At 40.4% G+C, this 27440-nt stretch overlaps 1 protein-coding gene and 1 non-coding gene across 3 annotated transcripts in view; both read right to left on the bottom strand.

Moving 5' to 3' along the window:
- Nucleotides 1-27440, bottom strand: part of LOC110974690 (ATP-dependent chromatin remodeler CHD9-like) — a 42292-nt gene that overhangs the window by 2092 nt on the left and 12760 nt on the right. For both annotated transcript variants that reach the window (XM_022226477.2, XM_022226478.2), the window contains exons 7-39: nucleotides 26148-26268; nucleotides 24808-25032; nucleotides 23830-23957; nucleotides 21579-21669; nucleotides 19850-20002; nucleotides 19507-19683; nucleotides 18521-18682; nucleotides 17101-17181; nucleotides 16811-16970; nucleotides 16108-16318; nucleotides 15811-15887; nucleotides 15543-15661; nucleotides 14239-14406; nucleotides 13711-14007; nucleotides 13211-13509; nucleotides 12246-12333; nucleotides 11968-12079; nucleotides 11640-11805; nucleotides 11169-11258; nucleotides 10100-10200; nucleotides 9827-9938; nucleotides 9071-9173; nucleotides 8516-8603; nucleotides 7601-7722; nucleotides 7127-7203; nucleotides 5694-5908; nucleotides 4804-5020; nucleotides 3343-4153; nucleotides 2706-2991; nucleotides 1579-1844; nucleotides 1023-1098; nucleotides 672-850; nucleotides 145-408 (exon numbers count right to left, since the gene is read on the bottom strand). In XM_022226477.2, coding sequence (XP_022082169.2) covers nucleotides 145-408; nucleotides 672-850; nucleotides 1023-1098; nucleotides 1579-1844; nucleotides 2706-2991; nucleotides 3343-4153; nucleotides 4804-5020; nucleotides 5694-5908; nucleotides 7127-7203; nucleotides 7601-7722; nucleotides 8516-8603; nucleotides 9071-9173; nucleotides 9827-9938; nucleotides 10100-10200; nucleotides 11169-11258; nucleotides 11640-11805; nucleotides 11968-12079; nucleotides 12246-12333; nucleotides 13211-13509; nucleotides 13711-14007; nucleotides 14239-14406; nucleotides 15543-15661; nucleotides 15811-15887; nucleotides 16108-16318; nucleotides 16811-16970; nucleotides 17101-17181; nucleotides 18521-18682; nucleotides 19507-19683; nucleotides 19850-20002; nucleotides 21579-21669; nucleotides 23830-23957; nucleotides 24808-25032; nucleotides 26148-26268 — 5842 coding nt within the window. The remainder of the gene's footprint in view (nucleotides 1-144; nucleotides 409-671; nucleotides 851-1022; nucleotides 1099-1578; nucleotides 1845-2705; nucleotides 2992-3342; nucleotides 4154-4803; nucleotides 5021-5693; nucleotides 5909-7126; nucleotides 7204-7600; nucleotides 7723-8515; nucleotides 8604-9070; nucleotides 9174-9826; nucleotides 9939-10099; nucleotides 10201-11168; nucleotides 11259-11639; nucleotides 11806-11967; nucleotides 12080-12245; nucleotides 12334-13210; nucleotides 13510-13710; nucleotides 14008-14238; nucleotides 14407-15542; nucleotides 15662-15810; nucleotides 15888-16107; nucleotides 16319-16810; nucleotides 16971-17100; nucleotides 17182-18520; nucleotides 18683-19506; nucleotides 19684-19849; nucleotides 20003-21578; nucleotides 21670-23829; nucleotides 23958-24807; nucleotides 25033-26147; nucleotides 26269-27440) is intronic.
- On the bottom strand, nucleotides 9362-9475 carry LOC147795551 (small nucleolar RNA U6-53/MBII-28). The gene has a single exon (XR_015423768.1). It is a non-coding gene; the product is annotated as a small nucleolar RNA U6-53/MBII-28 (small nucleolar RNA).

The following is a 27440-nucleotide window of genomic DNA, read 5'->3' as shown; positions in this document are numbered from 1 at the left end:
AAGCACTGATACAACCTTAGTAAATTTTGTTGAAGGACGTACCAAATGTTCATTTTCACATAATAAATGATGTTTTTAAATGATGTATCAGTATCTCGTGAAGGGATTTGCATGAATTTGCCAGTACCTTCAGCCAATACTGACCTTTGACTTAACAATCTCTGCCCAGTCTGGGCCTACATTATACCCTGGATGTTTTTCCAGCCATTCTCCAAGATTCTTCAGCATGGGCACCAATTTGGCAGACAGCTTGCGACCAGTCTCTTGCTCGATGATCCCTACTCGTTCTTCTTCAGTGATCTTGTTTAGGTCCAGCTTAGCCGGATTTCTGAGCCGTCGTCGCTTGGTTTTCATCTGATTGTTGGTGGTGGTGGCTGCACTGTTACCTGGAATCTCTTCTTGAGAGTCCTAGTGTGATGATTGGAACAAATAACAAAAACAGAAAAATATGGAGATGCAACAAAGGAAACAGGAATCATGCGAACAAACCACATATTACATGAAAACACTAACCCTTTTCAAGGTTTTTCTAGACACCCTTCTGAATCTACCAAGTGCATCTAAAATGTTGAAACAGCCATGCTACCTGTTAGGAGTTCTCAATTATTCTTGGTCAAAGTCTGCCCAAACACAATGATTAAGACAAAATATTAAACTCTCAAAAACCCTACCTCTGAAGTTGCTAGAGTTGCAGCCAGATTCTCTGGAGTGGAAAAAGACCAGTGAGCCTGATTTTGAATGACAAAGTCGGGGTTGGCTTCCAACCATGCAATTAAATCCTTCTTGAGGGGAGCTGATTCCCCTGACAGCTTATCCCCAGTTTTCCGGCTGATGACTGGCACATGGTCATCTATGACAAACACGCAAAAAACTTCTTGAGAGAGTGCTAGCACACAGCACACTGACCAACACATCAGTTAAAACCTCCAGTTCTCATCAGTGATACTCTGCTTCTTCTTCAGTCTATTAAATGGTGTATCTCCAAACCTTGACATGTACATGTTTACTGAGTAAAACCTTACCATCGCTGAAGTTGGCCAAATTCAAGCGTTTCGCTTTCTTCTTCTTCTTTGCAGCACTGGCTTGCATGTGTTCATCCTTGACAGCCAAAGCAAAAGATCAGAAGACAGAATATGTCACTATACTACATCATGGCACCACAAATCTTAATAGGAATCTCTTAGTTATAGGAAACAACACAATGGCGAAGTCACCAAGAACTTTGTGTGATCCTGACCTTTTTCTTCTTTTTGTAATCTCATTACTACTCTTGAGTAGTTCCTAATTGTGTATCAACAGACAGCTTTTTAGAAGATCAATCAAAACAGAATGTAAATCTTCTGCAGTATGCCCAAAACACAATAAGAAATTCCTACAGCTACAATACTATCCGCAATCCCATTGTAACTTTTTTGCAACTGCTTGGTCAGAATTGACTGTTCAAAAGTAAAAAAAATTAGTACCCTCCCCTCCAAGTAAAGTACATCATGTTACATCATCCACTGACTGTCCAAGATACACTAACATTTTTTCATTCAGCAAAGATTTCTTCTTTTTTGTTTGCACTGAAGAACTAACCTCCGATTTCATCATTTGTACACTGTGCATCGCCTTGAGCTTGACCTTCAAGTATGACTTCTTCTTTTTTCTTCTTATTTCCTCTATGGATGGTCTTCTGATGGGATTGACTGGTCTATGACTGGACTTGCTGCCTTCTCTGTCCACTGTTTCCAAGCCTGGTCTCCCTAACTCAGCATCTTGGACATGACAGCGAGATGATCCCTGGGAAAGATCCAGGGGTGACTCGGATGCTGACTTGTCTGCCACTGAAGGCAGCTCGGTTTCTGTAGGAAATGAAAGACACATTAGTCTTAATATTGGGCCTGATTAACTCACAGCAGTTGTCCTAATAATGTTCCTTTTATTGGAAGAGGTAAATTGGTGTTGGTAGCTTGGAGAATACATCTAAAAGAAAATGTAATTATTTTATCCCGATATAGAAATATTTTGAAAAGAACAATCCTTTATCTTACAAAATCCTTCTCTGTCCAGGTAGCTGATGGGGAATTCTTAAAAGAGTATTACCAATGTAAAGCAACAGTGACTAGACTCAAACTTTGACAATCCTAAACATCTTGGTGGATTTGAAGGTATCAAGTAGGATAAGAGTTAACCCCTTGACAACGAGAATTTCTTTCTGAAAGCCGACTCCAAGAATTCCAGCCTCGCTTGGCCACGAAGGCCACCTGCCAAACTGCAAATTCTCGGTTTGTGGCCCTACGTGCTCTGCACGTTTTGAATTACACGGTGAAAAGGCTGATTGTTCTGTGGCATGCGGCTCTACTCACCCTTCCACATTCCCGTTGCCTCTTTTCAAAGTGGGGACTATTGTGGAGCTGGTGATTATGATGCAAATTCGGTCTTTTCATTTCTGGGCTACACACAAACACCAATTACCATATATACAAGAGCCAGGGTCTGCCTTCTTTCACCGTGTTCACTCGAGCGTGGGCTGAGAATAATAGTTGAAAAGCGGGCTGAGGATCTCAATTCCCGGCGGGAAGGGGTTAAGAGATTCAAACAGCAAATGTGCTCATTTGTCTGATCTGGGTGCAGCCACAATTTGTTCTGGCGGTATAGTTTTATTTCAACCTGAGCTTACCAATTGGAAAATAGTTCCACTAATGAAAGACCATTTTTAATACCTGGCTCCAATTTGCGCTTTCTTCTACGTTTTCTCTGATGTACCAGTGCCAACAAACCATCTGCCATGCCAGCATAGTTGTGCTCTGGAGGTACTGCTGAAGGATCCCACAGATGCTCATTTCCTGGTTGCATTAGGTCCTTATGGTCTAAGTCATACTGATGTTTACTGACAGCAGCAAGCTGGGCTTTAGCCTCTTGATTGTGGTGATTTTGTCGCCGCCCTGGCCAGCAGTTCTTCAACACACAGTGGCAGATATTTTCCAGACGGTGCACAATAACTCGGTCCTAGACAAAATCAGGATTTGTTTTCAAGTTTACATTTAATGAAGAAATGTGGTAACACACTTCCTTTGCCATAGCCATTCTATGAACTGATAAAACAATGTACAACCTGTCATTACATGTAGGCTCTCACTAATTTTCAAAGTTTCTTTGCAAACTTATATTCCATATTGAGTTTGTTTAATTAAATGAGAATCAATGTTGCAATTGACCTCTGGACGTCCATACTTCTCAGTATAGCCCTAGAAAACCATTTTACTAGCTAATAACAGGTTGAGATTTGATTATGACAGATACACATTTTGTGTACAACTTTTGGCTTCAAAAACACACCATGATTCCTACTGATCCTACCTTGGGCCATTTCATGAGGAATGCATATGTCATATTTGTTGATGCACTGGTGACTTCTGATGTCTGACGTTGGCTACACTCGTCACCAGCTGTTAATGACCTTGGACTACCACATTCCATATCCTGGATTAAGTCTGTACATTTGGGTTCTGTGCTTTGACTTCTGTTGAGGAGACTATTTCTTTCTTCATTTTCTGGGCTGTCCGTGTTGGAATTGTCAGTAATTTTGTCAGTTGCACAGTCAGGTTCATCTCTTGCTTTGTCATCCTCACTCTTAGTACTTATGTCACTATAATCTTTGGATATTTTCCCTTCATCATTCAGTGAAACATCCCCAAGCAATGCAGTTCCTGACTTCTGTGTTGATGGGAAGACGTTGTCATCCTTTGACACAGTGACTTTCACTTGGCTATTCATTATGTTGGTTTCATCATTTCCACCATCCTCAATACCTGATTCATCTGATTCTACCTGCTTGGCTTGCTGTACTGCCTCAGTCTCCTTCTCAGCATCCTGAGAATTTGATATATATTCTGAATCTTCTATCATTTCAGAAGTGGCATTTTCCTTCTCCCCTTGGGTCTTAGGAAGTGCTTCCCTACTAGTTCTTAACATATCATCTTCTGGTCTGGGACTGGCATTACTAGTTCTGTTGCTTCCCTTTTGGGAGGGTTCTGCAGGAGTTTTGACAGTAGCTGGTAGGGGGACAGGCACAGGGATCATGAGAGGGTATTTATCTTTGAGATCCTTGAAAGAGAGGTCAGGATCTGCCAGCATTTGTTGTTGGGATTCCATGCGGTTAATGCCATACCTGTGGGCAAACATCACAAAGTTATATCCTTTTAATTCCATGAATAAAACTTCATTAAAATTTCATCAAATGTTATAAGCTGATACACACATAAGAGGCAAAATCATCTACAACTTTGACCAGGTGTTAAACTCGGGTCTTGTTAATTACTTTTCTAAAGGATATTCTTTATTGTCAACCCATTCTAGTTTGTTGCCTTATCTTTCCAATTGAAGTTGTTCTCAGATATTGGTTGGTACTCACAGCAAAGTCCAATAGTGTCAGGCAAAATGCTACTGGTTTTAGAGGGACAATTTTTTCCTCATTGAACAACTTCTCCACAATGATGTTTTGGGATATGCTTCTTTGTATTACTGAGGTAATTGTTCAAACTGGGTGAAAAAGTATCAAGGAAACATGTAACTTGAAACATTACAAAAGCATCTTTAATATTTTTCAAATAGAACATACCAAAATAGGAATTATGTATCCGTACCATCAAGGCTTAACAAAAACATATGACATCAAAGTCTACTGACCGAACCTATCCCTCCCAAACTAAATCAAAACCAATTAATCTCAAATCATCCCATTTTATCCAGACCGTCTGTTGTTAAAATGGATCAGGGAAAACTAGAATAGGTCAGAAATCTTATTCCACAGCCACATACCTTGCCACACCAATCACCAAATCTCGGTCATGTATTCCCACCTCCCACCAGTCTGGTAGCTCTAGACTCTTCCTGCAATGACGCATACGCGCAGTTAACTCTGGATGGGGAAGAACCTCATTACGGATCTTGAGTAGCAAGTCAATGCGATGAAGCACCTTGTTGGCACGCTCTTCTGAAATTTCTTCAATGGTGAAGTCTGGCAGAGGAAGAGAGGCTGTTTGGGTAGAGATCAGACAACTGTAGTTAGGGTCATGGTGTTTAATGAGGTGGCCCTTACACATTTGGAAGCATTTGAATGTTGAATGCTTCCAAATGCCAAAGGTTGTTTGCACACATGGTTTGTGACACACAAGATATCTTAAACCCTTCCTCTTTTGAAGTACTTTTAGCCAGTTGGCCAGGCACACCAATACTATGAAAGACACAATGCCTTATCAACAATGAACCCGAGTGGAGTGGATTGGAGGATACTACCTTCACACATGAGAGGATTCTCTAAGCATTCCTTGAAATGTGTACATACCCACTACTGTAGTATGAGGCATTCACACCAAGCAAGTGTTAAACTGATATGAAAGATGAATTTTTTTCACTGCGTTTAAGTGACTAAGGAACAAATACTGATCTCCCAGTGAGGAAACCAGCCCAAATCTTACCCTGTGTTTAAAACAGCCCCAGTAGAAGCATACATCACTTTATGTTTCTAAAGTTGTTACAGTACAAATCACAGATAAATGTAAACCACATTTAACAAATTTGATTTTGCCTGACATCCACTGAAAACTCCATCTTAACGATACAAAATAAAGACAAGTTTTACACTGGTCTAATAGCATTTTAGGTACCTCAATTAATACTCATTTATTCTGAGAGGTTGTGGAACATACCAAACTCCTCTGATATCTCGTCCTCCCTCTTGCATTTACGAAGGCACATGGCTCGGAAATGCTGATAGTACTCAAGCAGTCGATGGTCATATTTCCTCTCCAGCTTAGCTAGCTTTCGGAAGTTAGACCAATCAAACTCGCCTGTCTTAGGGTCTTGTTCTACCCCAAAGGTGGCAAGGACACGATAAAAGTCTGCCTCCTCACGACGCGACCACCTGAGTAGAAATTTACATGCCCTTAATAAGATAAATGGATGACAAACTAGAAATCTGCTGTCACATAAGAAATGCAGCAGCCTCAAACCCTTCAATGATTTCACTTCCTTGTATGCTGATAAGCCCTAATCTCCAACACTCTGGACAATAAATGTAGCACCTATAAAGGCATGCATGAATTTTTAACCACTACCAGCCGGGGACTCCGAAATCGGAGCCGTATGGTTTATATGCGTGGCAGGGGACTCCGAACTTGGACAAAGGAAACAGGGCCCTGTAACAAAAGACCGTACTCCAAATAAAAGACCAGGCTGCTGGGCATTACCGGCATTTTTCACTCTCAAAAGTGGTGATAATCCAGCGTTATTTTGAAACTGTATACCAGGGTTTGGGGCATTGAGAGCAAGTGGATTACCACCGGAGACAAAAGCGCTCCACCACCGCAGCGATGAGCCACACAGCACCGCTACACGCTAATCTGGCCCCTATTGAAAAGAGGTCAGCAGTGCACTGAGCCAGGTTTGTGAACAAAAGACAGTTGTATAACACCGCACAATCTGGTCTCTGTTTACAAGGCTGCAGGCCTGGCTGAAATACTCGGGCGTCAATGAAGGTCACCTGTCAACTTAGAGTAGTGCCTACAGATTACTTTGTGCGGCTATAAACGACCGTTAAATTGAATGATGAATTTTTGAAAGATTTTGAAAATGGAAAAAATGATAGTCATGCCGGCCCAGCATCATCAATGTTGAAAAATGCCCCGGTACGAAGTGGTTAAATAAACTTAACTCGGTATACAAAGTTTCAAGGAAAACCATAAGCTGGCTGATTTCTGACTTAGAGACTGATGTGGTGTTTGTAATCCTGTAGAAAAAAACTGTAAAACATCAAGGAACAATCTATTTTCTGTCAAAAATGCCTGTTTAGAAGTCACAGCAATTTTACATTTTATTGTAATTTTTTTCTTTCAACAAAATTTAGTCATGCCATGCATTATATAAATGATATATAATAAATTAGCCCCCCTCCAGCGTAATACCGGAAAAATTTGTGAAGAACTATTTTTGTGAATTACAAATACCCAAAACAGTTAATTTGCATTGAACACTGGTTTCCACTTCCAGAGGAGGTTTCAATGGTTTTGTCAAGCTTCCAACAGAACAGATCAAGAGAAATCACTGGCTCTTAAGGGTCACCACTGATTTGATTGCGGCTTACTTCTGGGCATTTTCTTGTTTCTTGAGTTGGCGCTGTCTTAGCTGTTCCTCAAATCGTACTTGTTTCACCATCTCGCGCTGTCAAAGAAAACAAGAAAATATTAAGTGTCTAGAAAGTCTCCAGAAAGTCTCCACAATGTAAAAATTCATGTTTTTTCATAAGAATCTGCATATTCTCATTATCAATGAACTTTTATCAGGTCAGGTTAGGACAATGACACTTTCCTAATCTTCAACTTTTAGTAATCTGAGTTTGAGTCATCCTATCTCCAAACAGGAACATTTTGTCATCTTCTCTGTTCCAGTTCTCACAACTTCCAAGCCAACAATGCGTGTCCTCTTACTAAGGACCCTCGATGTCAATAAATATGGTTAATCCAATGACTTTTGTAACATGACAATGGCCCCTAAAATATTTTTCAACACATATTAAAATGGAGACAAAAATTCTGAAAGTAAGGTTAATTCAACATACCCGGGCACGCTTGGCTTGCTTCTGCTGTTGTCTCTTGTGGTTTCTTTGGTAGGCTGCTACAAGTCGTCGGAGTCGTGTGTTAACATCAGGAGCAAGAGGGAAGGGCAACTTGCCTGGAATTACTACAAGTAATTTAAATAAAATGTATAATAAATGAGGCCAAATTAAAAAACCAGTAAACCCCCCCAAAAAAACAAGAAGGCCGTTTAACAGTTTGTTTTCCTGCAGTGACTCAAAATCCAACGTAAGCTGAATGCCTATCCTAGGAATCTAGTACTTTCATTCATGCTCTTTGAACTATATACTTCCTGGGTCTTTTGAAATGCAACAGGTTGTTTAGAGATTTGTTTTACAATTCCAGTCAGAACAAACCAGCAATTATTATTTCCTGTGGGGTTTGATAATCCTAAACAGTTTAAATAAAAACAATCAGCCACAAATTCATACAAAGTTGACAATTCTAAATATTGTGAAAGCAGGGATTAGTGAAATATTGCAGAGCACTATAATCTAATATAAAACAAAATAACAGGTGCATGCTAATGTAATTCTTGTGTATTAGGGTAACAAAAAAGGGGTATTTCAGTGTCATCTCACTATTCTTGGATGACAGTACACAATCTCAGATTTACAAAAGTTGACTGCAAGTGGAGTGAGGCTGCAGGCACAAGAGCTCGGCACAACCGGCCTATGCTGTCTAAATGGTTGAGTGAGTGAACAGGAGTCTTAACGAATTTTCACTCTATAGGACCACTAGCAGTGTCATAATTTTCAATTATTTCTCTTGATCAGCATTGCAGAACTTGTGCATCAATGCACAGACACTTCACTCAGCCAATGTGTTGTTTGCTCATCATTTCAAGAGAAACCAAGACATGCTTTGGAGATAAAGACTTTTAAATGTGTAGAATTTACCTGGCATTGTTGTTGGTTCAGGCTCAGGTTTTAATTTTGCAGGTGCAGGAGATGATGTACGAGTACTTGAGGGTGACAAAGATCCATCCTGACAAAGAAAATTTAAATGCTATACTGATGTGGTTTATTTTAATAAAGTTGGGGAGGGTAGGATAAAAAGCACCTTCGCAAAACACTACCAGACAGATTGAAGACAGGATAAGAGATATTACTGTCTCATTAAACTTTCAGTTGTTAATCCTTCACCTGTTTTGAAGGATTGAGGAATTCAATTATGGGTTTGCCCTTACTGGATGTATATTCATAAACACTGCATACTCAGACTGAGTATCGGAAGAACAAAGTCAGTTCCTCTTGATCAGCATTGCAGAACAAACTCATCAATGAGTGCTGTAAATACTGTTACTCATAAGTGGAGTGTTAAAATTATCATTTCAAGAGAAAAACTGAATGAGCCGACAATGTATTTGGATAACATCAGCATATATAACAACAAATGCAGGTTTCTGGAGTAAATGAATGAAGCGAATCCACTAGACTGTCATTACAACATACCTCTAGACAGTCTTCTCTCAACTGCTTAATGACTGGTTTGATGTCTAGTTCTGCTCCCGGCTCCAGCTCAGCACCAGTTTCCATTGATTCCACATCAAGTTGACTACAGAAATAGAAACGTCTACATTTTAATCACCCATCTGTAAACCTTAACAATGCTATGGATCACATAAACTTCTACTAGTTTACTTTAACCATAATAGGGTTCGGGGAGTTATTTGTTTTGCTCAATAAACTTTCCAATTGCTAGAAACTGCCTTTCAATGGTACAATCTCATAAATATGTGCTTGTGTGATCAGAATGCACTTATTGAGAAGAGTTTGAACTCATTGAGCTCCAGCATGCAGTCATTCCAACAGACATGTGAGCACTCAGTATTAGCATGACAACATTCATCATTTCACACAAACATGCACTGTCAACATGGCCATCACCAGATACTGAGTGAAGACAACATATGTGATGACTTGATTTCACTCTGACTTCAATGATTTCACTTTGGACAGTTGGAAATTATAACTGCTGATGTATTAATTATAATATTTTGAATTTTAAAAAGAAAGGTTTTGACTTTTTCTAAAGCAGAGTAAATCATCTGGATGTCTATTTCAGGAGAAAGTTTTAATTATTCTACTGTTAAAGAGTCCTATATTTGCTTGTTAACCTAATACAGAGGTATTCTAGTTTGGTTTAGGTAATGCCTGAAAAGTATCTCTGAAGGAACACAGTCAAAATACTAAAGTGCTTCTATTTACCTGTCATCATTGTCAGCATTTTCTCTGGCAATCTCCCTCTTGTCTGGAGCACCACACCTGGATAGGAAGCAGAGTGTTGGGTCTGTCCTCATGGCCACATACCTTTCATAACCTGCAGATTGCAACAAATGCAGATCACGTTGAAACTAACCCTTACATGTTGCAACAAAAATAACAAAAAATATCCGATATTTACCACACATAAATACAGCAATGAGAAGTTCCCATGCGAATATAGAACAGAATTTATTGAAATTATGATTACATATTTACCATGTTTGAAGACACCCACAAGCAATGAACGATCAGCATCTTCATCCCACCATGCAATAGGTGGATCTCCCTCTGGTTGTACCATGACCAAAGGTAACTCACTGTACCAGTAAACAAAAGAACCATATTCATAACTACTACTTCTGTTTAACAGTCAAAGTTTCCAGTTCAGAAAATGATCATGGATTACATGCACTCTTAGCTCCTTGCCCAAATACAACCTAACTGATCAAGAGTAATGTCAGCATGTACAACGAACTGATCAAGAGCAATGTCAGCTTCAAGTCCATGTACAACGAACTGATCAAGAGCAATGTCAGCTTCAAGTCCATGTACAACGAACTGATCAAGAGCAATGTCAGCTTCAAGTCCATGTACAACGAACTGATCAAGAGCAATGTCAGCTTCAAGTCCATGTACAACGAACTGATCAAGAGCAATGTCAACTTCAAGTCCATGTACAACGAACTGATCAAGAACAATGTCAGCTTCAAGTCCATGTACAACGAACTGATCAAGAGCAATGTCAGCTTCAAGTCCATGTACAACGAACTGATCAAGAGCAATGTCAGCTTCAAGTCCATGTACAACAAACTGATCAAGATCAATGTTAGCCTCTTGCTCATGTACAACCACGTGATCAAGAGTTATGTCAGCTACTTGCCCATCTATACTCAACTGATCAGGACAAATGTCTGCTCCTTGCTTAAGTACAATCAACATACCATGAGCAATGTCAGCTCCTTGTCAGGGCACAACCAGCTGACCATTAGCAATGTAACCATTTTGCCTAAGTAAAATCAACTGATCATGAACAATGTGCACTCAACTGATCATAGGCAATGCCAGTTCTCTGCCCATGTACAATCAACATTCCCACCCATGTGTAACTACTAGGCCACAATAACTCCCACATTGCCACTGTACAAGGAGTTTGTGCATGAGATGGTTCATATTTGGCAATAACACTACGTACGCATACAGGTTCACATGCATATGACACTGCACTCAAGTACTATGAAGGTTATGATTACCTGCACAAGGAAAGTGTATTACTGCAGTTTCCTACCTTACATCTGCACCTGCTGCAATCTTTTCCATCATTTCTCCAATAACCTCTTGTTTCAGGTAATACAACAACCGAACTCGTAGCAGAACCCTGTAAGAATAAAAGCAAAAGAGTTGAGGTAATTACACAATGAATTTGGAGGCTGAGCCATGGATTGACCAAGCTTCAGGGGTTCACCTGAAGTCCAAAGGGTGTATATAAAATATTGAAATTGGAGGATTAAACCCAGTTTGGGTTAATGAAACAATCATGGATGAGCTTTTATTGCTCTGTAAATACATTACACAAGCCTGAATGGTGTGAGATTCATATTTTTGAGACTGGTATTGTGACAGCACACAAATCTGCAATAATGTTCTGCTAGTGGAAATTACACAATATCTTGTAGAAAACATGGAACTCCACTGTTCAAGTTATGGTCTGATAGGTTATGACACTATTAAGCTAGGCTTTGGCATTTTCTAGACTCACTTGTTGCAATGTCTCTTGAGGTGGTTCTTGTATCCTTGGTCAGTCAGCAATGTCTCTGGGTCCTGATCTTTAGCACTGAAGTCATACTCTAAGATGGCTGGCACCACATCTTCCTCTTTCTTGGGTTTCTTTGACTTGCGGCCACGGGGTACAGGAGCTGACAGCCCTGAGTTCAGAAAAGAGGCAGAGGGAAAGAGAGAGTTGTACAATTCTTGTAGATTTCCTTGTAAGTTTCACTCTTTTCTGTTTCTTCAAGTCAAATTGCAAGACCCACTTGAAATGTGGAGTACACTTTTTCTACTTGAACAAAAGATAAAATGTGTAGTACCTTTATGGTTTCTGTAATCCTTGATAGATCCATCGGGGGCAGGTGTGACGAGATCCCAAATGAAGCTCTTAATGTTCTCATCCCCCTTATAGAACTTGAGACAAAATATCAGCTAGAAAGGTTGGGGGGGGGAAAGGAGAAACTTAGTCAACTTCTGCCTTCAAATGAGTCTGGGTTTCAGAGACAGTTATTAAAGATGACACAGGTGTTCTCTCAATGAGTGCCACAATCTGTCAGGTGTCGGTATTGGATTGAAACTGTGCTGCATGACATCTTACCATTGTTCTTGAGATAGCTTCTATATCTTTCTCTCCTAGTGGTCTCTTGAACCTTGTAGTCAACAAGATGTCTTCCCAACGGCCCCAACTATGAATGAAACATTATAAATGAAAACAGAAAACCATCTACAGAGAACACCAAAAGAACCTTAATACAAAGTAACATGCACTGCTAGGAAGACTCAAATCGATATGCTGAAGTTTATATTAGATAATGGTGAAGACATATTTATGTTGTCTCAAAAGGCTGTATTCTGCAGTGAGTCATAAAAACTCACTATCCTTCCTTGTAGTTTTCAGTGCAATTAGAGCTCTGCAAACAGTCTATGGCAATATCCTCATAATGGCATGCATGAAATGCACAGGAAGTGGCTTCAGATTACAAACACAAGTCTAAATGAAATGAGCTGTCATATTTTCAGCATACAACTAGTGCAGAGGACCTCAAAACGTATTCGGCAAATCCCTAGGGGCGACATTGGAGAATTTGGGGTGAAACAGATTAACCCTAACCCTCCCAAATCCTTAAAAATCCTTTTCTGCAAAAGTGGAGGAATTTAGAGGATTCAGCGTGTATGGCAAATTGCACGGATGATTTCGAAGGATGCCATACATGAAGGTCGTGGATAAGACCTTATGTTGTTGGTGCTTAGTCAAGCACAAATTCAACCCAATATTTCGTTTGAATCAACTGCACAGCTCAAGAGTGTCATTCGCACTGCCTCAACATAATGACAGGAATTGCCAGAGGATTTTGAAGGATTTGGGCAGTTAAGCACACCTCCAAATGACATTTTTAAGAAATTGCGATTTTTTCATGTTGAAAATGGGAGGATTTTGGATTGTTCTTGGTAAAAAGGCCTAGGGGGTTAGGTTAACAGTGAAACAGAGGTCAAAATGCCTTAGGACATTAACTGATACAAAAGGAAAAGACTCCCTGGCTAAATTCATAAGATAAGCATTACCCATATGTAAGCAGTCCCTTCTCAACACGGAAGCACTCTAAACGTGTCCAACCAGACTGCAGTTGGTTCTTACAAGGCTTCATTGGTTTCATGGCTACGACAGGTGTGGCTAAAGATGAAGCACCACCAGATGCTGTTGACCCCTTGTGACCTTTGCGATGCATGGTCTTCTTAGGTGGAGCAGTTAGCTGGTCATCATCGCTGTCTTCATCATTGCTGGTGAACTCTACCATTTCATCCATGTTGCCAAAGCGGCGGGTCTGTGTACGCTTGCGAGGCTCAGTGATTACATGGCTATCCTGTTTTATGGAAATTGAAGTAAAAGAACCTTTTGGTAAGAAGGGCCAATTACAGTACATGTACAAGCTTCAGTCTGAATAGACACAAAACACATACAATCCTTTCTATGATTACATGCCACTTTGTTGTATTCATCTTGTATTTAGCTCCCCTCTTTCATACTATTTGTAATTCCCCATCCAGCTCCTAGCAATCCTTACCCTTTTCTTGAGAGCCTCTATGTCCAGCTCCGCCTTCTTAGCCCACTTAGCCCAGAAATCAGGATCATCCAACTTAATATCAGATCTCTGGTCATCTGGCAAAGCAAAGCTGGCCTTGGCAAAGGTGGAGCCTTTCTGGCCTCCTTCAATCTTCATTACTTGTGTACGACGTTGCAAGATCATCTCAATATCTTCCTCACAGAATTTGGAGGCAGCATCATCATCCTCCATTATGGCACCATAGGCTCCCTTGCGTAGAAGGTCCTCAATTTCTTTCTTGGAAAATGGTTGCTGTTGCTGATATGCAGAAGAATTAAAAGGACAAAGGTTTTTCTTTCAACTCAGACAATAAAACTCATGACAAAGTAAGGCATGTAAAGTACATGTACTGACAGTAGCAGCTTGATTGAAACTGTAGCACTAATACAAAACCTAACTTTAAAAATGATTTTATCCGATCATTTTTTGGAGTATACTAGGGCTGATAACTGGAATAGGGTTTTAGTGAAACACCACCATTGTACTCACTGCAGGAGTCGACTGGTTTTCTCCTCGCATGGACTGCAACACAGCTTTGTCTAGACCCAGCTTCATGCTAGCCTTGTCAAACATCTCTCGCTCATATGAATTCCGGGTAATTAGGCGATAGATTTTCACTGATTTCGTTTGTCCGATCCTATGACAACGGGCTTGAGCCTGCACACAAGGAGACACGAAAAATACAATCAATCAGTGTTAAATCCGCCAGTCAAATTTTCAGCTTAACCCTGATATTAGTTAAAGGAAATGTACTTTTTTCATTTTGTAATCCACTGTTTGGCAATTAAACCTGCAGTTATATCAACATCTGAATTGTCCAAATGGCAACATAAAAACACATATGGCTTCACATCAATTTTGAACATAACATTTTGTTAACAGGGATGCAACCTTATTACCATAATTTAGTACCCTAAGCACTTCACAAGAAACTGTCTCGAGTCCACCAAAATCCAACAAAGTACATTAAACCGGCAGGAACATCCCCACCAGACTCCAACAACACCGCTCACACGGCCGACGAGGAGAATACGACAAGTTGGCCATCATCAAACATGCACACTCCACGGACCACCACATCGAATGGGACAAAGCAGAACTCATCGCCCCCATCCAGAACTGGCTCCCAAAAAGAATTCGAGAAGCCATCAAGATTTTCTGGCACAACACCGTACCCCAAGACATGGGTTTCAAGCTCAGCGACATCTGGCGCCCACTACTAGCACCCAAGCAGACAGCTACTCCTGGGCAGTTGGGTCCCCTATACCCGGAACCCATGCCCACACTCCAGGCGTTAAGGTCTTCTCTATCTGAAGCCACCTCCCCGTCCCCCCCCATGGCATAAGGGTCTCCTGTACCCAACCCCAGGCTTTCCCGCCAATTCCGTCACCTCGCACTGCCACAGGATCCAACACCTTCATGGTACAGCGCACACACTGAGTTACACAACATGCGAATGCTGTTCCATGCTCCACTGCTTCCGGATTACCTTTATAACCAAGCTATCCAATTTCCTGAGGACGGCCAGAGCACACTGGCCAAAACGTCGAGTTAATACTCACCCGTTCTTTTTGAGAAACACACCTCGCCCAAAAAGAGATTGATTCCATCGTGTACCCACAAACCCATTTCTCTTACATTAAACCAATCGCCTCTTTCTTCGTATTTCAATCAAACTGGGACAACACTAACAATCCAAAGTTCTTAAATTTGGACAATCCAGTGCTGAATTTGTCTTAACCTTTCACATCATGAGCTGAACTTAGTCAGTTTGAGCTTGTAGCTCTACAAACCTGTAGATCATTCTGTGGATTCCAGTCAGAGTCAAAGATAATGCAGGTATCAGCGGCCGTCAAATTGATGCCCAGACCTCCGGCTCGTGTGCACAGGAGAAAGACAAAGCGATCAGAATCTACATAGGATGACAGTGGAAAATGTAAGGAAATGGAAGAATCTTTTCACCAAACACTGAGTGATTAATACCATTAATAAAGCATGATGCAGTTTCACGACAAAACTGAATGTGCAAGACAAGAAACTTTGTTTTTAAGTTAAACCTGCCTGGCTTGCTGAATCTATCAATGGCAGCCTGCCTCAAGTTACCACGTACCCGACCATCAATTCGTTCAAATGGGTATCTGAGAAAAAACAATAGATTCACACTTAAGAACTGTAACACTGTGCTGAAACTGGCTGATGGAGAACTCTTTTTCACCCAATTCATTCAGTATTTGCAGGCACACACCAAAACTATTTAAGAAACTGAACAAACAGCAGAAGCCTTGATGGTAAGTTCATTTTCTGGTCATCCTGCCAAATAAATGCAGTGAAGAAACCTTATCCACTTAATGAACTGACCTTCTCTGGACAAGGTAATCCTCTAGAATATCCAAGCATCGTATCATCTGGCTGAAGATGAGCACTTTATGACCCCCCTCATGAAGCCTAGGCAGCAGCTTATCCAGAAGCACCATCTTGCCCGATGATTGGATGAGTGCTCTCATGTGCTGTGTCATCTCTAAGTTCATGGCCTGAATAGCAAGTTCTGCCATTATCTGCTCTTCTGCACCTGAGTATTACAGAATGTAGAAAGTGCATAAATAACCCTGACAATTTGTCAGATTTGGGCTAAGCAACATGTTTGGAGTACTTTTCAGTTTCCTTTCCATTAATAAGTAGAGAGGGCTACAACACTAAAATATTGTAGAACATTTGAGCACATGCATACAATACTTGACTACATCAGGGTACAATGAGAGAGCAGGAAAAATACCTGTCCGTGGGTAAGTACTACATAACAGGGGTGTAAGTAGCCCCTTAAAGCTGAAAACAGCTAACAAAAAGCAAAAATGTAAGAAGTCCCTATACATTTGTACATAGCAGGTGTACAAAAAAACTGAAATTCAGGGTCAACATCTGAACAAAAAATGCTGGTATCAGCTAAAAAGCTGAGTTTTCACATTTCTGACATAAAAAAATCTGTAAGTTCTCCTGGTGAGTACAACATAAAGTACAAAAATATTTATGCAAGAGGCAACAACTCTCCCGTGCTGCTAATTACCATTGATTAAGAAAGGGTGGTTGCAGCACTTGCGGAGCTCCATCATAGTGTTCATCAAATTGGGCAGGTTGCTGCTGGAGGTGGTACCCTTACTCAGAAAACTGAAATTCCGTTCAAGGATGGCCCGGTAATACTTCTTCTGGATATTGGTGAGTTCCACCTGTCAATGCCCAGGTAAAACAAATATGCCAATGAACAACTGACAGATTGAAGGAGTATCAACACATGTATTTAACAATGCCAACATAAATTGAATGTTTACCCCTCTCGAAAACTTCTTTAAGACTGACCTCAATGATAGTTTCCTCCTTCTCAGCAAGATCCTTCTCCACGTCTTCCTTCAATCGACGTAGCATCATTGGCTTCAAAAGCTTTCACCAAAAAGGGAGAAACCAGTCATTCTTTTGATGAGTTTCGAATGTTTTTACCGTCTGTTTCAATAGATGTGTTCCATGACATGTAAGGAACATAAGGCAAAAAGGTACCAATTCAACCCTCCTATTATGTCAGCTATCCAACTCCTTTGAAAATCCATTCATTTGTGCAGGTGGGAATACAAAGAGCAAAATCTGGCAACTTAAACCTCGGGGGAATGGATAAAAAATTGAGTTATCTGAATTCGGAACAAAGTTCCAGAGTCATGGAGTCATAATACACATACGTGAACCGTGCATGTAATATGAAACTTAAAACACTCCTTTTGCTGTAACCATCAATAACAGACAAAACTCCTTCCACTTGATTTCACCCAGTATACAGACACATATGGGAAATTTGACTGGTTTTGACTGATAGGACAACTGTGTCATGAACATAGCATTGCATAGTAAGGTTTTACTCTGCGGTGGTAACATTTTTGTGGTTACTTTCCTTCTTTTTATTCATATTTAACAGTGCACAGTTTTGCTCACAAATCATCATTTTACAGAGATTTTATGTTATTATACCAAAAAGTTCTTTGCTACTGACAATAAACAACCAACCTTTTCAAATTTATACCTACGTGTACGTAGGGCAAATATTGTGCTGTTTGGGCTATTAAGTTTACAGCACAAGACATGCAGTGCTTGCTGGGTTTTGTTTTCACTTGGGTTTTTCCTATATAAGGTCAAATGACCTTTCTTTTGCAGGTAGGCAATGTATATGATTGCTGCAGAGACAGCAATTGGACTCCCTATGTACAGGCTTTAATTGGGTCCACAGTAACAATTAGGCTAGCTTGAAAGCCAAGATTTGTTGTGGTTACAGGTCGGTTTATGCATCATTCACCCTGCAGTGTGCATACAAGTGGCTTCTCTGTGAAAAGACAAAGTACACAATGCACCAGTGACTTGTAATCCTAGCCTTGTGTTCCTTTATACACTTTTTGGAGCATTTTGACATGTTTGAAGACTTTTTGGGAGGTTGGGATCATACAAACTTCGAGATAAATGGATGTACTGATGTGGGAATTTTGAGTTACGAAGGTATTTTTGCACATAAATTCCCATTCTTTTTGGGGGGAGTGACGTACATTTTTGTGAGATAAAGGGAGTTTCGACTAAATTGACTTTGTTTAATCACTGTGGTCGACCTAGGTTAGTGTCAATTATACAAATGATATTCACTAAGATAAAACAAATGTTAATGACTGTCATTGTCCAAAAATAGATAATGCAAATCTGTGCATGCCAAGGTCTTATTGTTCATTGTCTCTGGCTGTCTTGATACCTGTTGCAGCTTTTCCACTTGTGACTCTGTCTTTAGGTCACCAAAGTCTCCAAGGAATTGGCTGATTGATCGGAACCTTCCTGGTTCAAGAAAATTCAGCAGGCTGAAGAGTTCGTCAATGTTGTTCTGCAGTGGAGTACCTGTAAGAAGAACCCTGTGTTCCTGCAAGACAGCACAGAGAGAAGTGAAATGATATAACCCTTAGAGAGTATGCAGACCAATGAATACAACTTTATAGATTTTTCTTTTCATTAACTTCTTCTAATACCAACCTTCACTGTGAGAAAATTCCCTACTTTGTTGCGAGAATTATCGCTAGTCTTTACAATCCAATTAACGTCACAGACAAGTTCAGAGTTCCTAAAAGGATCTACTACTAAAAAGGAGAGGAAAACATTCAGACTCTGTGAAGAATTATGCGCATATTCAATAAGGGAATAAATGTGCTTGGTGCACATTTAAGACTGGCCAAGCACATATTTATTCCCATTCATAATACCTTTTTATTCAGAGAGTCAAAAGAAGTCAACACATGACAGATTTCCAATGATTTTGTTCTAAAACATGGTGGTTTTATGGTGTATTCTTTTGAAAGTTGTCCAATAGAATCCCCCTAAATGAACTTGGCGCGCACATAATGCATCCCGTGCACACAGACTCCTGACCAATCAAACCCAATTAAACTGTCTCGAATCCACGCGCCAGCACGTGATTTACACAGCAGGCATTATCACTTCGCAGCTGGCATTATCAAATGTTAATACACGGTCAAGTGACGCATTTCACCCAATAGGAATAGAAAAATTGTCCCAGGTATTTACAAATGATGTTTTTAAAACAAAGACGATTGTGACACCAAGAACTCCCTATTGAAATGGCACATACTTTGAATAAGAACATACAATTCACAAGGAAACCATATACAAAATGTGCATATGTTGACACCATCATTTAGCCCTGTAAATGTAGTATCATTTGCTACGTACCATGTCAAGAAACTTGAGTCCCTCTAGCAGTTTACAGTTCCTGTTCTTAAGACGGTGTGCCTCATCAATGACAACTACCCGCCACTCAATCTCGCTCAGTTCTTGGCAATCAGCTAGGACTATCTCGTACGTGGTAATAAAAACTTGGAATTTATAGATGTTTGGAATACGCCGACCCTGAAGGACCAGAAGTTGTGGCAATAAAAATCATTATTGTATGATGAAGTTATTCAGTCCTGAATTTATAAAGACGTTTGGAGGGCTTCAAAGTAATTAGTAGGAAGTGACATGTTTTTCGTATTCTTGACCAATCTGAGCTAGTACAATAGTTGATTAACTTCACCTTGCTATCTTTGAAGTACATCTCATACTCAGCTATCATGTGTCTGCTCTGGGCACTACCATGGTACACAACTGCATTGATGTCTGTCCATGTCTCAAACTCCCGCTGCCAATTGGCGATAGTTGACAAGGGTGCAATAATGAGGAATGGGCCCTAGGAATAAAACAAATTCACCTGACCATGAAAAGGACAATGCAGAAGAATGGCTAACTTTCAAATCAACGCTTGCTGCCCAAATGGATTCTACATCTACATGGATATTATCTGTGGTAGGTCACTTTTTCACTGCAAATATCTAGCTACTCAAACACACACCAGTATGGAATTACTTTTGCTTCATACATCTTTTATGTTTGTATGTCGACCATTCCCTTTGGTCAAGGCAAAAAAGAACATTCAATTGAATTACGGTTGTACATGTGTATATATTTTTTCTCTTAATGTGTTTGGGCATACCAAAGTCACTCCTCATACAGCTAATTGCATCACATACATTTTTTACGCACCCGTCAACGGTTACAGTATTGAAACAAATTTTATTCTCCAAAGATCGTCCGTCTGGATGATTGTGGGGGAAAAAGGGTAAAATTTCTCTCTTTGTAAAATGACAGCATTCCAGGGGGGGATGATTTCACAGCTTGTCTGAAACCTTTATTTACTTACTTTGCCTGAGGTATTTAAGGGATGTACTTTTGGCATTGGGGAGATGTTAATTTTTAATAAGGGGTTTTGCCCTTACACGAACATATATCAGACCTGCCAACCTCTGTGATCACAAAACGATGTTCTAAAAACCTGAAAGTTGTATTTCTCATTAAAAAATCTTATTTTCCAAAAATTAAGCATATGCCTCTGTGATCAGCTTGAACAACTCTGGATTAGGTCAACACCTCTTCAGGCATAGAAATAACGTGGCAAAAAATTCATTATCGAGCTTTGTAGAGAGAGTTGGCCCTTCTCCCTCCTGATTCGACCACATTTTCAAAATTTGAATTCTTTGTTACGAAGAATACACATCATATGTCTAGGCTTTTGAATTTTCCAGGCGTGGATTGCGTCACCTCCCTTCTATGGACTATTCCATCTGTTTCCATTTCCGCTGATTTGTAACTAGAGGATCAGTCTTTTCAAAGATTGCATCCAAGTCAAAGCCTGTTTAGACGATTTATACACTTGACATTTCACAGGCAGCCAATCACAAGACAATGTTTGGGTTGTTCCAAGGATGCTATTTACACACGGGGCTGGTGCTTTCAGCCGCGCCGAAAATGTCTGCACATTTCATGTATACACGTATGAATGCACAGTCGATTCAATCGCATGCATTAAGGCGCATGCGTTTGTTCGGAGACCACAGCAAAAAATTTCATTTTACACTCTACACTCTCTGCCCTTTTTTTTTTAGCATATTGTACATTCGAAACTGTTGAACTACAATTTTTTGGCAGATGTGTCAATATGGCCAAAACCTGTATTTTATAGGAAGAAAACAAACATTCATATTTTCAATGAATTCGGGCAGGAAATACAGCAAGATCGTACCAGTTGGCAGGTCTGATATACATGTATACACATCGGTCAATGCTGAGTTTACTGTTGTGTATATGCATACCTCGCAATATGAGAAAAACTCTGTTATTAAAAAATAAGAGATTTAAAGATAATCTGACAGTCCCATATTTGAGATTTTGCAAATCATGTACAAGCCTTTAAGCATACCACAACTGACCTGAATACCAAACTTCTGTACTTCTCGTATAAAGGCCAGTGCCTGGATGGTCTTGCCCAAGCCCATCTCATCAGCTAAGATGCAGTTTTGCCTATCAATTACAAAAAAATCACGATTTGACAAAACTGAAAACACTACAGTCAGTATGTAATCAAGCAATTGAACATGCAGATACAGAAGCAGCATTAAACATTTCACAATATTTAGCATGTTTACTCTGTATGCATATCACTCTCAGTATCACCTGCTCTACTCTGTCATGTGCTCCATACAAATGTCTGATGCAGGCATTATGTAAATTTTCTGCAGCCAATCAGAACTGCCATAAAGTAATTTTCTAATGGGATAGACGGATGGAGATGGAGGACATCAATAAGTCCAAATGCTCTCAGCTAACTTGGCTCATTGATGACATGTATGAACATCAATCACCTTCAACTTTCTAATTAAGTTAAAGTCACGTTGATCAAGCAGATTCAGCCAGATGTAAAAGTGTGCATGAATTAAGCCTATGCACGTTTCTATCCAAATAAAAAAAAAATGGAAATCTTGTGAGAATAGTGGAGGGTAAACAAATTTTGTCATGTTCACTGCATTAACGCATGCATGCATGCACATTACATGTATATACATGTACAATGTACATGTATATAATGTGTACATGTACACATCCCAAGTTACATGTATGCATGATATTGAATATATACATGTACGGCATTACTAAGGAGTTCCATGTTTTTTGCCCTAAGTTAAAGAATGATACATGTAAGGACACAGCAAGCAGTTTGAGGCAGTTTTGGATTTGTTCCATGTCTAAAAACAAATTGAAAGTATTAGCCTACACATTGTTCATGAACACTTACAGCATACTCTGTCCTTTAACCCTAACCCCCTCGGCTCCTGCACTAGAAAGCATACTGAACCTCACAAAATCCAACAGGTTCATGTACTTGTCTATGTACTTGTACATGCAGCGTAGTGTACCAAACCTGATAAACTCCAACAGAATGAGCCCGTTGGAGTTTGAGTGATATGGTATGGATGGGTCTATGCAGTATAGGATGACTTGCACTGAACAGTACCAAACCTGACAAAATCAAGCATAGTCCAACAATTGGTACAGCAAGCCAGACACTGCACACAATGAACCCTGTGTGTCCCAAATCACACAGAATCCAACACCATCTCCCTGGGCCTTTCATCCCAAGTCTCACAAAAGTCAACAACAAGTTCCTCAGGTACGGTACCAAACCTGCCAAAACCTCACAAAACCTGCTGTTGGAGTATGGCAGGTTTTGGGCAGTTAGGGTTAAGCCTCCAACATCATACTACAAGGATCTGCAATGCCTAAACTTATCAATCTTTACGAGGAAATCTCTGTATATCGTCTCCCCTTCACCATGATGCCATATTCACAATCCATCTTCGTCTCCAACCATAAAAATCTACATGGATTTTTGGCACCTTTATCAACAGACAGGCCCTCATCTTGGTCAATTATTTGATATACCATGTCAAATTATCAAGAATCATGTGTTTCCTGTGAAACATCCCAAAAATCAACCGATTTTCTGTAGAAAGCCACACAGATCCACCACATGTACATGTACGTACACAACTCAAGAAAGCTTCCATATTTTGCTGCTCAAGTAACACCTGCACAATATATGGCGTGTGTTGCTGGTTTGAATCACACTTATGTTCTGGCTTGCTGCACACATTCCTGTACATGAGTGGGAATACACAATATACCCCATTCTGCCATTACTTTTACCACCACCATCCCATGTACCCAATGAGCACACCATAGTATTCCAGAGGGAGTAACATAAATTTGTGTACTTCTTGATCGCCTGTACTAGACTTTACCAAGTCTCACATGAATCTCATTTTGCAAAAAATTCCACCGAAAGTGTTAAACCCCAAAAATCCGCAAAACCAACATCGGATTTTTGAAAAATCCGGAGGAATCTCCATTCTGTCTGACTCCAACCCATTGCCCAGGTACACGTACAAGTACTTCATGTGCCACTTTTTCAGCCGAAGGAAGGAATACGAACCACTTGCTGATTGATCAATATCTGGTACGTGTCGTCCAGCATAATTAATCCCTGAATCTGCACATATCTAACAGACACTCTTCTGCCAGTGAGTATCTTATAGACTAGATTCCTATCAACAAGCTACAGAAGAACGGATTCCAGTGACATCTTACATCAGCTTACTGTACAGACAGTGCTAAAACACTTACCCGTTGCACCAGCTGAACATGAGCCAATTTACTCCCTCCAGTTGATAATCCCTCAATGTGTTGTCACCTTTGTACACAGGTGATTCCTCAAGTTTGGTCCAGTCATCTGGGTCTGCCCTGTCGATCCTCTGCAATAAATCAGTTCAGGCCAGCTGACTGAAGAAAACTATACCATTTTTTCCTATGGATTCCCATTAGTGTATTAGCAGCTAAAATTCAAACTAAGCTTCGATGCATATTAACCACTTCCTGCCAGGGACTCTGGAATCAGAGACGGATGGTTTATATGCGTGGCCGGGGTCTCCGAACTCGGACAAAGGAAACAGGGCCCTGTAACAAAAGACCGTACTCCGAACAAAAGACCAGGCTGCTGGGAATTATCGACACCGCACAATCTGGGCTCTTTTTACAAGGTTGCAGGCCTGGCTGAAATACTCGGACGTCAATGAAGGTCACCCGTCAACTTAGAGTAGTGCCTAAAGATTACTTTGTGCGGCTATAAACGACCGTTAAAGTAATGATGAATTTTTGAAGGATTTTGATAGTCATGCCAGCCCAGCATCATCAACATTGAGAAATGCCCCGGCATGAAGTGGTTAAGTATGTCATTCTAGATCTACAACATATTGCATACTCTTCAGAATATACTCCCTGGGGTCTTCTTCTCACAACCATAACTCACTTTGGCTTGACACTTTTACACTGAAGAGAATCTCAACAGTTCTAAATTTTACTTAGCTTCATTTACCTGGAGTACAACAAGATTCGCATCTCCACTGGATATAACTGACATGAAGACTTTCATGAATTGTTATAACACACAAAACAGGCCAAACATCTGACTTCAAAGAATATTGTGCCCCTTTTTGTGATTAGATCTGATCTCCCAATGTCTTCATCCAACAAGATGTTTTTGACACGCTGAATCCCCCCCAAAAGAAAACTCAGAAGAAAACCGAAGTTACAATGAACACCCACCTCTCGTTCACTGGGGGGTGGTGGATTGAGCGTTGTCTTAAAGAACTGGACAACGTTATCATCCACATCTTCTTCCAGCTCCCATGTGCTCTCTTCATAGGGTAAACTGCGCCATTTCACCAGGTAGTGTGTGACCTTCTCCTTAGTGTCTGGGTCCTCAGTTACAGCCACATCTAGGATCCTGTCTACTTGGATGTAATCTGGGTTGAACATTTCATCGTCAGGCTGAAATTTAGAAGGAATCCTTCATGTCAACAAAAGCATCAAATCATGCTTGCCAGATGACCAAGTTTATTAACCACTTAGCACTGGGGTATTTATCAATGTTGATGATGCTGGGCCGGCATAATTATCATTTTTTCCGTTTTCAAAATTCTTAAAAAATTCATCATTTCATTTAACTGACGTTTATAGCTGCACGAAGTAATCTTTAGGCACTACTCTAAGTTGACAGGTGACCTTCACTGACGCCCGAGTATTTCAGCCAGGCCTGCAGCCTTGGAAAAAGAGCCCAGATTGTGCGGTGCTATGTGACTTTCTTTTGTTCACGAACCTGCCACAGTGTGCTGCTGACCTCTTTTCAATAGGGGCCAGATTAGTGTGCAGCGGTACAGTGTGACTTATCGCTGCGGTGGAGCGCTTTTGTCCCCGGCGGTAATCCGCTTGCTCTCAATGCCCCAAACCCTGGTATACAGTTTCAAAATAACGCTGGATTATCACCACTTTTGAGAGTGAAAAATGCCGGTAATGCCCAGCAGCCTGGTCTTTTGTTTGGAGTACGGTCTTTTGTTACTGGGCCCTGTTCCCTTTGTCCAAGTTTGGAGACCCCGGCCACGCATACAAAACATACGTCTCCGATTCCGGAGTCCCCGGCAGGAAGTGGTTAAGCAATGGAGTCTTAAATGGAAGAAAGTTACATGACAAAGCTAACCCTGAAGAGCCTGAACTAGCCAGAGTGTTAATCACTCCCTGCCGGGCGACCTGTTTTCAAGTACATAGGCTTTATATGCAGAGCCGGGGAACCCGGAACTGGGACAAAAGAGTTGGGCCTTATAACAAAAGACCGTGCTCAGCACAAAAGACTGAGCTGCTGGGCATTACCGACATTTTTCCCTCTCAATAGTAGAGATAATCCAGCATTGTTTTGAAACAGTATACCACGGTTTGAGGCATTTAGAGCGAGCGGATTACCAAAGGGGACAAAAGGCAGGCAGCAAGTGGTTAAGGGGAGCATGCATTTTTTTCACACTGAGGCAACATGTCTCTGTGCAATAAAGCAAATCAGTACTGATGACATGCATCCAAGAACTTCCAGCAATCAAGAACATTTTACAACTTACTTCGGTGAAGAAGCTTGGTTGAGCACGTTGTTTGGCACGGAAACGCTTGATTTTCTGATGGATGCGTTGATCACCTCTCTGTAGCTTGTCAAATGTGGCCCACTCACAGTGCAGGTAGGAACTGCGTGAGAAAGGTTACATGAGAAACCCCCAAAATTATGTGGACTATGCTTATCTACGAGGGCATGGGCTATGTGTACACATTAAAGCGCGCCAATTTTGTGCACACATATACCTTGCATTGTGACCTTATTTGGCTGAAAACTGGTCACATGCATTGCCCTTTGAGCCAGGAAAAGAGAAAGTTGGCTTGTCTCACAAAACAGTTTCTTTTAAACTGACTTTATTTGAGACTTTGACTATTCAAAGAAAATGGAGATTTCAAACACTAGCTTTGTATTACAAGATTTGAAGCTAATGAAGATTATACGAACCTTATTACCGCTGGGCGATTTTCTCGATTAATCATGATTAGTTTCTCCTACTCATTTCACTACTCATGGATTTGCAAGTAATCAATTAATCGCGCCAGGACGATTACATGTAGTAACTGTAGAAATATATGTGAGTAGTGATTGTTATGGAGTACCAATTAAGTTATCCACACTACCACATTGTACATGATCATGATCCAGGGCACACCTGCTTTATTTTGGCAATCCCCACTGACAGGCTTGTGGTTGACTGGGCCGGCGGCAGTTCAATTCAACGAACTTTAGCCTTTCCTACTATTAAACTTAGTCCAAAAATGTACCAAGCGTTGCCAACTGCAAGTATTCAAGGCTTCTGTGTCATGTTGAAAGGAAGTAAACTACTTGTAGTTCATGAGTTCATAAATTTATTCCGAACAATCTGGATGTTTCAAATAATGCACAGATCCATTTTTTGATGCTATTTATTTTGTGTCTTGGAGTTTTGAACTTTGTGACTGAAACAAGTAAATGTAGAACAGCCTTACTGCCCCATCCTCAAACACTTGGAAGTTTCTCCGTTTCATAATTTCTTTCCACACTTAGTGAAGGGTTTGTAGAATAATTAGCTTGGTGGGTCCGATGAGTAAAGCCTCAACCGTTATACTTCATGTTCAATGAATGAAACAATTTTTCTCCGTGTGAAATTCTGATTTCCAGTATTGTTTACCTTATTTTGTAAAATTTAGAATTATTGCTCCATTCTATCCACCGTAATGGGATTGAACTCAAAACACTTGTGAAAAAACACATTTTACCCAAATGAAAATTTCCCAAGGTAATGCTCGAATGCCATCACTTACTGCACTGGCAGACCTCAAAA

Source organism: Acanthaster planci, unplaced genomic scaffold (assembly GCF_054643075.1).
Source record: "Acanthaster planci isolate LZ-2023a unplaced genomic scaffold, COTS_SCS Contig5, whole genome shotgun sequence".
NCBI classification, from domain to species: Eukaryota; Metazoa; Echinodermata; class Asteroidea; order Valvatida; family Acanthasteridae; genus Acanthaster; species Acanthaster planci.
The sequence above is the reverse complement of the archived record's forward strand: the minus strand, read 5'-3'. Positions and strand labels throughout refer to the sequence as shown.